The sequence below is a fragment of the Cynoglossus semilaevis genome, chromosome 6 (genome assembly GCF_000523025.1).
Source record: "Cynoglossus semilaevis isolate Cse_v1.0 chromosome 6, Cse_v1.0, whole genome shotgun sequence".
NCBI classification, from domain to species: Eukaryota; Metazoa; Chordata; class Actinopteri; order Pleuronectiformes; family Cynoglossidae; genus Cynoglossus; species Cynoglossus semilaevis.
The window spans coordinates 124,031-134,131 of record NC_024312.1 but is presented as its reverse complement, the minus strand read 5'-3'; the positions used below and the strand labels follow the sequence as shown (position 1 = coordinate 134,131).

General features: G+C 39.3%; 1 protein-coding gene across 1 annotated transcript in view; it reads left to right on the top strand.

Annotated features, from left to right (window-relative positions):
* Window positions 1–6,896, top strand: part of rasgrf1 (Ras protein specific guanine nucleotide releasing factor 1) — a 24,776-nt gene extending 17,880 nt beyond the window's left edge. The window contains exons 15-26 of the mRNA XM_025056292.1: window positions 509–596; window positions 1,390–1,609; window positions 1,738–1,844; window positions 3,639–3,751; window positions 3,834–3,894; window positions 4,093–4,196; window positions 4,277–4,361; window positions 4,448–4,645; window positions 4,735–4,814; window positions 4,907–5,024; window positions 5,120–5,188; window positions 5,440–6,896. Of these exons, the coding sequence (XP_024912060.1) occupies window positions 509–596; window positions 1,390–1,609; window positions 1,738–1,844; window positions 3,639–3,751; window positions 3,834–3,894; window positions 4,093–4,196; window positions 4,277–4,361; window positions 4,448–4,645; window positions 4,735–4,814; window positions 4,907–5,024; window positions 5,120–5,188; window positions 5,440–5,532 (1,336 nt within the window). The 3' untranslated portion in view covers window positions 5,533–6,896. The remainder of the gene's footprint in view (window positions 1–508; window positions 597–1,389; window positions 1,610–1,737; window positions 1,845–3,638; window positions 3,752–3,833; window positions 3,895–4,092; window positions 4,197–4,276; window positions 4,362–4,447; window positions 4,646–4,734; window positions 4,815–4,906; window positions 5,025–5,119; window positions 5,189–5,439) is intronic.
* Window positions 6,897–10,101: the final 3,205 nt, after the last annotated feature.

Sequence of the window (10,101 nt, the reverse complement as noted above, 5' to 3'; positions counted from 1 at the left end):
ATGTGAAATTATATATTTTAATATATAAGTCGCACCTGAGTATAAGTCGCAAACCCAGCCAACGGATGAAAAAAAAGTGGGACTTATAGTCTGGAAATTATGGTAATTGATTAAAATAATATATGAAATAGGGTCTGAAAATATCATGTAAAATGTTCGTTAAAATAGAGGGAAGAACCCTAGAATAAAAAAAGTAAAAAGTAAAAGTCTGCATTAAAGAACATAAATGAAACAAAAGATGATAGAAATTAATGACAGAAAAATAAGAATTTATCTTAAAAACAGAAACAAAAACAGTGAATTGTTAGCCTTTAATGCAAGCAAAGCTGGTTATTATAGTTAAACAACAACATGCAAGTTATATAATATAAATATATAAATATAAAAGCTTTACTTAGACAAAATGGCACTTTACAGTTAATATCATTTGGTATGTCACCAAATGCATATCAAACAGTTGTTATTCCTATAGAAATCTTGAAGTGTTGATGCGGTTCTGAACGTGCAGGAAAAGCCGGAGCCTGGTTTCTGTAGGTGTGAGGGAAAACTTGTGTCATAGCAACTACATCAGCTCTGTGTTTTCCCTGCCACCCACGGTAATGAGGAGCTTTCACTGGAGCCAACACTGTCTCTGCCTCATAATCACAAAACAACAAACACCTCGTCCACAGATGGAAGATTTCTTTAAGTAAAGCCCAGTGTGGACTAATGAATTACTGCAGAGGAAACTGTGGAACTCCTGGACCGTGATGTTGGACCAATGGGGTCTGGATCAGGATCCATGACTGCGTCTGAGTTTTTATATATATATATTTATATATATATATATAAATATACAAATGCAGCAGAGACTGCAGAGAATCTGTTGATTCCTCTGCTCTGCTGATATTTGGTGGCTATATTTAGCTGCAACCATCTTGATTATCAAAGCCTCCTGGAAAGAATAGAATGGAGTGTGCTGGCCTGTACTTCCCCCTAGTGGGAGAAGTGTTTAAAAAAATGGCAGCAGTTTGCTTTCTTTATTTATCTCGTAAAATGAAAACGAAAAGACAAACTTGATTCTATTTACTTCATATAAACTATTTTTTTACACCTTTTATCCCACGTGCAACCTCGGGAAAAAATGATTATTCATGTGCCACTATCCCACGTGCAACCTCGGGAAAAAATTGGATTCTCCATGTGCAATCAGTATAAACAACGATTAAATAAAAACAGCACAGTTCACCAGTACAGGGAAGAGAATGTATTCCAAATACAAATTATCTAAATATCAAAGCCACACTATACAAAAAAAAACCCAAAAACAAACAACTATCGGAGCAGATTCCGCTGTATACCACTAGAGGGAGACAAAGTACCAACAATCTGAAATTGTAAGCCTTCCAGCGCCTGTGGTTTATTCCTCCTTTATTTATTTTTGATTATGGTTTCTTAGAATTCTCCCTGTTCTCCTACAACAACGGCATGGTGATGTCCACGTGTCGAGAACTGGACAACAACCGCAGTGCCCTGTCGGCAGCCTCTGCCTTCGCGATAGCCACAGCTGGAGCCAACGAGGGCACGCCAACCAAAGAGAAGTATCGACGAATGTCCCTCGCCAGCACCGGTACTCTCACCCACCACCCCACTATGGAACTGCACCACATCAGTTCATTTTCAAGCAGTTGTACATTTAGTTTGATTAAAAATAATAATGATCATAAAATAAATAATCGACGTGTTTTTTCCTCTCAGGTTTCCCGACTGATCAGAGAAATGGAGACAAAGAGTTTGTGATCAGACGAGCAGCGACCAACAGAGTTCTGAATGTTCTCAGACACTGGGTGTCCAAACACTCACCGGTAAAACGATACAACCCAGGGATATAGATACTTAAAATATTTATATAATGTATAATAATAAAATATACTGTAATTTTTTGGCTAACTTTTATTTATGTTTGACCTTATGCTACTGCGGTATCAGCAGGATAATATTAGAAAATATTAACAGTTAGGTTTCTATCTCTCTCGATATATATTTTTTCTTCTTCTTTCTCTCTAATGGCAGTAGCTAAGGTGACAATATTTACCAGTGCGAAGAGATCCAGTAGGTGGCAGCAATGTGACTCAAAACAAAAAAGAGAAGAAGTAAAGCTGACGGTGTTAGAGGAGTTAGCTAAACCAAACATGCTAACATGCTAGTACGACAGCAACATGTCACAAAAACCCATACTATCACATCACTACGTGTTGTTGCTAATTTGCTGAATGTCACTAAAAATATAGACATCAGTAATCAGCTAAAAAAAACATTTTTATATAAATTATGCAAATATGAATTTAGCAACTGCTATATGCTAGAAAACGGAGCTACATGTACTATTTTGACAGAAGAAAATACCATTTTAATTAAACAAAAGGGGGTTAAGTTATCACTGGACTGTTTTTGTATATATATTTTTATTATTATTTATAGCTTAGGCAGTGAAAATGTCAAATGTTTTTTAACTGGTTTGGTTAGGTTAGTATTAATGAAGTTGTTAAGTAATGTGTGTGGTTGGGTTAAGATGAATGTCTTGTTACTAAAAGGTTAAATTCCTGACAAAGATAACTGGGATTAATTTTTAAAAAAAAGAAACAATGCAGACTCACGGGCACAGAAGGACCAGAAGGACCAGTTCAGAGATGAGCTGCGGGTTCATACTTTTTATAAACAGAACACACGGTTCAGTAGGTGATCAGTGATAATGACGTCAGGTGTGCAGCGCCACTGGGAGGGGAAGGGGGAAGTAGAAAACAGGAAGAGAAACGCCAACACTTACTGGCAGGAATAGAAAGTAGAACAAACTGCCATCTCATCCGTTCATAATCTCACCTTTACCATTGCTCATTTCTTGGGAAATGTTTCGTTAGTACACTGGTCGCCGTGTTACGTTCGCAATAGGCAAATAAATATTATTAATAAATATTATTAATAAATAATATAATATATATATACATATAAATAATAATGAAAGAGTTAAAAAAATAATAAAAAATAAACATAATAATATATATAATATATATAATATAATTATTAAATATTATATATAAATAGAAAATATTGGATATTTAAACATTTTTATATACCGCAAAAAACTGCGATAGAGCAAAAATCCACACTACAAGAATACATTTAAAATGTTAAAAACTTTTTTTTGTTTTGATCAACACAGAGCCACACACACTTACATTCACACTTACTGTTAGATCACACAAGAATCGAACCAATGACCATCTTGCTGTAAGGCACCAACACTAATCACCCTCTCACCATTTGGCCCCTAGATTATTTTCCCACCATTAAAAACAAAAATCATATGAAATTGACAGTGAACACCCAAAAACTAATAGAGGTAGAAAATAAGATTTAAAAACAAAAGTAATTTAACATGTAAAAAACTAAAAGACATCAGGCAAAATAATTTGACATAATGATTTGAGATTTTCCTCACTACCTGAAACAAACTTTTAAAACTTTAATTTCAGTAATTTTCCTGATGACATTGTATCTTAAAGTGAAAAACGTACCACCGTGAAGCCACTCTTCTGTTCATTACTGTGTAAACAGAGCAGCTCAGGTGAAGTTGTGCTTCTAATTTTGTGTTTCGCCAGGACTTTGAGAGCAACAACGAGCTGAAGACCAAGGTCATCGCCTTCCTGGAGGAAGTGATGCATGACCCTGAGCTGCTGACCCAGGAGAGGAAGGCAGCAGCAAACATCATCAGGTATTTATTGTCCACCCAACAGTGTGGTCCTGTTTACTCTTTGGAGACTTGACAGCTTGACTTTCTCCTCCGGCCTCATCAGGACTCTAACTCAGGAAGATCACGGAGACAGTCAGATCACCCTGGAGGAGGTGACACCGCTGGTGAGTTTGAGGGAGACAATTCGATTTTGGACGTTACAATCTGAAGAAGTGAAGTCTTTGTCTTTTGGGAGGTGGGGAGTTTTAGTAGGGAAAGTCTTTGTCTTTTGGGAGGTGGGGAGATTGGGTAGAGGTAGGCGATAGGGTACCAACCAGCCCAGTTGCTTAAGCCTCCTTCAAACTGTTTTCTGTGTCTTTCAGGTTGGAGCAGGAAAGGCCGAGCCCTTTGAGAGTCACTCTGCACTGGAGATAGCGGAGCAGCTCACCCTGCTGGACCACCTGGTCTTCAAGGTCATCCCCTACGAGTAAGTGTCTTCACATCATCACCTCTCCAAGTGCCAAATTCTTGTAAATAAAAATTGTGAATCTCTTCACCACTCTGCAGAGAATTCTTTGGTCAAGGATGGATGAAAAATGACAAAAACGAGAAGACACCGTTCATCATGAGAACAACCAAGCACTTCAACGACGTAGGCTCTGATGGACCTCATAAACATCCGTCGACTCCGGTCTTCAATCCTCACCCTTCGTGGTTTCTGTGGTTTTCCTCTTGCAGATAAGTAACCTTATCGCCACAGAGATCCTCCGGTGCGACGACGTGGTTCCCAGGGTGACGGTGATAGAGAAGTGGGTGGCCGTGGCCGACATCTGCCGCTGTCTCCACAACTACAACGCGGTGCTGGAGATCACCTCGTCTCTCAACCGCAGTTCTGTCTTTCGCCTCAAGAAGACCTGGCTCAAAGTTTCTAAGCAGGTTTGTCTCTCTCTCTCTTTCTCACCGTGTGTTGGTTCTGTGTTTCTTTCGAATACTTCTCAGTCTTATTTAATCACTGAACTCTGCAGACGAAGGCGCTGATTGACAAGCTGCAGAAGCTGGTCTCCTCAGAGGGGAGGTTCAAAAACCTGAGAGAGGCTCTGAAGAAGTGAGTCCAGTTCAAAGGACGTTGTTTCAGATCGTGACACTAGGTTTCATTAGCAGTGTGATTGGATGACGGTGGTCTGTGTTCCTCACCAGCTGTGACCCCCCCTGTGTCCCGTACCTGGGGATGTACCTCACCGACCTGGCTTTCATCGAAGAGGGGACACCGAACTACACCGAAGACAACCTGGTCAACTTCTCCAAGATGAGGATGGTGAGTGACAACTCCTCATGTCCTGTCACAGGCTAATAAATACTGTGTACTACTGTGTACTACTGCGTACTACTGCGTACTACGGTCTGTTTCAGATTTCCCACATCATCAGAGAAATTAGGCAGTTTCAGCAAACAGCCTACAAGATCGACCTGCAACCAAAGGTAAAAGAATAAAACTACCAATAAAGGCAAAATGGTTGTGTTAATAAATTAAGCCACCAGGTGGCGACATATATAATTTTCTCATTTATTTTTATTTTGTTCATGCACTTTAATGTTGACTAATTTATTTATCGTTAAGCAACAATGACATGCATAACATTTGTTTTTCCTCTACACGCAGCTTGCATACATTTAATTTGAAGAACATTTTTGTTCAAATTAACAAACGTTTTGGTTTTATCGTGCTCCAGGTAGCCCAGTATCTGCTGGACAGGAGCTACGTTCTGGATGAAGAAAGCATGTACGAAGCCTCGCTCAGAATTGAGCCCAAAGTGCCCAACTGATGATGACGGTGGTGGTTCACGTTATTTCCTCTGTTGATATTCAAATCACTAAGCATACACCCCGACCGCCCCCCCGCCCCAGACTTTTCTATAGTTGTACATGTTGGAGAAATGCCCTCTTCTGTACAGTTGATGTTTTTCCTCGTTTGTAACCATCGTTTGACACCAAACCACCTGCTTTAAGCATTTACTCAGATGTTTCGTTGGAGTTTTTGGAAAAGCATAATAACAGAGGTCACTGTGTTTGCGCCCAGATGTGTTTTCACCGTGACCAATGACATTATTTTGCCTCTTCATTATCATCATACTGTGTCCACTTTGCACTTTCTGGGCACTGGTGCAGCCAGTGCCGTGGATTTTGACGCATTGTTCAGTCACTTTTATGGATGACTGAATTCCTCTGCAAACAATGTAGCAATGTAAAAAAAAAAATGTAACTGCATCAAATCAGGTAAAAAGAGCACAGATTATATAAGTGTATCAGAAGCTGTGTGACAATTATCAGTGGAAGTCAGCGAGCAAAACGGTCTCTGTGCTTCTCCAAACCAAAACAGTAGTGATTCCTGTTTCCATTTGTGCTCACAGAGGTTCCCAACCACAACATGGACTGAGGACAGTGGTGGTAGTGCAGAAACTCATTTTCACCCACCAGCCATGAAGTCAGAGGGTTGAAAAAAAGGTCAGGATGCCGACTCCAGCCTTGTTACCTCACATGTTCTGAACTTTGACGAGCCTGAAATAACAACAGCGCGTCTCTCAGGCTGCTCTCAGCCACAGCAATAGTTTCAAATATAATGTTTCATTCCAGTGTGCCGACAGGATCACGCAGACCACGCTAACGCGTTAGCCGGGTTTGTTTGTGATGCTCAGCATCTTACGTCACATGCTGTCATTTGCTGTTTAGCAATAAACCGAAAGGCTGGAAGAGGCAGGTACTGTACGGACGTCACCCTGAAAACATTCCCCCAGCGGCTCATCTGTCTGTTCCCGACGACATGCTCGTACGGAGAACAAAATGTGAGGGGAAGCTAGGGATGTGTAGTGGCAAGAATCTGGCGATACAATACGTAGCACGATACAACGAAACGATAAAGTAATGATTGGAATGTTTTTGGAAACACTTAGAAGTCCAAATGAAACAGAAGAGTTTCATTCATTCACATATTGTCTAAATTGTCTACTGTATTTTCCAGACTATAAGTTGCACCGGAGTATAAGTCGCACCAGTGCCCTCTAGCGGCTGTCAGTGTGAAAATAACAAACGTGAAATTATGTACTTTAGTCGGAAACCCAGCAAAAGGATAAAAAATTGCAACTTATAGTCAGGAAAATACGGTATATGAAAACTGAGTTGAAGTCTAGGTAGTGTTTAGTGCGCCTTATAGTCTGGAAAATATGGTATATGAAAAGTGAGTTCAAGTCTAGGTAAGATTCAACATTTTTAGAAAAAATATTTTACTTTTGACTGGGTTTATGCGGACTTGTTTTGGGTGGTTTTACTCGTGACCCATATTTGGTTTCCAGACTTGGGAGTTGATCAATTTTGACAGTTGACACTGGTTTCTGTTTGGACCATTTGGATGAGGGAAAATATATTTTTGGGACTTTTTTTTGTCTGGTGAAACAAATCACCCAAAGCAGTCCTACTCTGGTTTTAGAGTAACCCAGGATAAGACCTGCATTTGCTTTGGTTTGTAACAGTCCACTGACCTGGGGTTGGGAACCTCTGCTGGTGTAGCCTGTTTTCACCTCAAACTCCTCATCTTACTTTGAATCATTGAAGAAAACATGTGAAACAGCACGAGGCAGATCAATATCTCCTTAGATTGCTGTGACTCTGAAGTAAACCTGAGGTTCTGAGACAGCGCAGTAGCCGTGACTTCTACCAATCGTTTCTCAGTCCCATGACAGAAGCTCACGTGCGATCGGTCAGTGTTGTACCTTCAGGCCCGACGACCCCTCTGTAGAGTAAAAAAAAAAAACCAAACAAACAAAAAAAAAAAAACAACGGTTGTGGCTCTTCTGTAATTAAACGACAATCTGTTCTCTATGCTGTTCCAGTGGTTGTGGAACGTGACTGTATACCACTCTGTTATATGCATTGCTGTTAAGACTTATGATACCACATGTGAATGGCCTCTGCCTGCAGCATTCAAACACTATTTTTGTAGTAGTATATGGGAGAGAGTGACCTGCTCTTTATATGTACATGGGAAGTATTTTGTACTTTGTTGTTAACTCACCTCACTGATCTGAGCTGTACATTTTGTACATGCAGCCCTGCATATTTCTCTACGTGGAACCAGTGTAATCCCCTTCAATAAGACGTCCCAATCAGCATGTTCAATTGTTTTGTTGGACAACATGGGTACAAAGTGGACATGAGCTGGAACCGAGCAACAATTCTGGACTGCAAGTCGTACCCAGATGCCCCCATTTGGACCAAAGGGGTATAAGAGTTGGAACACCGTAGGTCGACTCATACCCTGTTGTGTCCCACGTCAATAAAGCTGGCTGGGTTGTAATGCAAAAGGAGAAATCTGGATGTTTTCAACAAATAGTAATATCATCAGACATATCAAGACATTTTCACAACAGCAAGTATTTTTGGTATGAAATAACTGATACAGGTTGGCAGTATCTAAGTAGATTTGTACAAAAAAAAATCCAATTACTTAATAGAGCTCCACGGACTGACGAAAAACAACTGCTCGAAGATACAATCCCTTAGTTAGATTGGCCAACCTTTTAAGGAAGACTTTTAAATTCAAAATGTTCCTCAAAATGTCTTTACACGTGCTATGCAACATGAACCATATACTTTTGAGACTCCAATTCGCAGTAACTGTAAAAAAACAAAACAAGACAAAAGTATTAACCTTTGATGAGGTTCAAATTACACAACAGGTTTTGAAAAGACTAGCGCTGCGTCCGAAATCGCACCACACACCCTATATAGTGCGCACCATTTTGAGAAATCGCACCACACACCCTATATAGTGTGCACCATTTTGAAGTGCTGTCCGAATGTTTAGTGAGTAGACTATAACGGGCGCTCAGCTGTCCGAATGTTTAGTGAGTAGACGTGGTCCACTATAACTGGCGCTCAATGTATCCCATAATTCGCTGACAAATGACGCGACAATAATGACGCGCAGTTACCGTTTGTCTAAAGGTAAATACACAAAGCTATGTTGCGTAGTACTTGGAATGATATTTTGAGCATCACAAACTCAATGGAAGTCAATAACATACAGTACCAGATTTCTCCTTTAAAAATCAAAGCTGTTACGACAGTGTGGTCCGGACGCCGTGATGTGGAGATACGTGCAGTCGGAGATGACTTTGGAGTGTTTTGCATTTATACTGTAATCCTGTCTATAACCATTTCTGTTAGCAGGAATATAGTAACGTAGTGCTTATTCTGTGAATATTTGTATTTTTACTATGTATGTACAGTACACTTTTAAAGCTCTTGTGGCAGGCATGCAACACATTCACAGACAGAATAATACTATATACTTATACTGTATACACTTATACATGCACATAATCTTATAAGGTATATTAACAAATAAACATTTTGCTGTTAGCAATACCCGGTGGTATGAAAATTATCTTTCAACCCTCTTGTTCAACCCGACACCTTAAACTATTCCCCATTTTGTAAGAAATAAATAATAAATTCAAAAAGACAACGGAAGGTTTGACGATAAAGAGAAAAAAAATAATAATTCAAATTTGTTTCCCAGTTACCTCTTGCTAATAAATCCATTTGATCTCAGGGGCATTTTGTCTCAAGTGTTTTTGTAGATCATCGGTCAGCTGACATCACGGTCATCTTGGTATTGGTCACAACATGGAAAGGCAAATTTTACTTTAACAAAAATAACCTGTCAATACATAACAGTCTACATAGCATTGCACGATATGACCTTAAATAATAATAATAAAAAAACATGTATTCCTTAAAATGCACTATACATCAGTACCTGGAAGGAAATGTTAAATGTTTTTTATGGCTAACCTTCAGAATAATACTATGCTCTAGTATAGGCAGCACGTAAACAAATATTCATATGTTCTGTCTTGGTTGTATTGGCTGTATTTACTCCTGCTTATTAAAAAATGTACCTTACATTTTCTAAATTGTAAATATTTTTTACCATAAAAAACTTTTTTTATATTTGTACAATGTGTAAATGTCAGTATTTGTGTCGATGTATCGGTGATCATCTACCAACCACCGTGCTACAACCTGGGCTGGAAACAATTTGGACAACAGTGGACAAACTTCATAAATACCACAAAAAAATTACAAATTTTTGATGCAGCAAACTGAGTGGCCTGCCCTCTAGTGGACAAAATATTAAAACATCATGATTGGTTGCACTGAATATATTGTATAAAAGGTCTCAATATTTTTTTGATGTAGTGAGAATATAAATTCAAACTTATTATTAATAAGGATGTCCGATAATATCGGCCGACCGCACACCTTATATTCCTGAGCCCCCTCGGGTACAGCAGGCTAGAACCGGCCCTGCACGGAGGCAGAGCGAATGGATT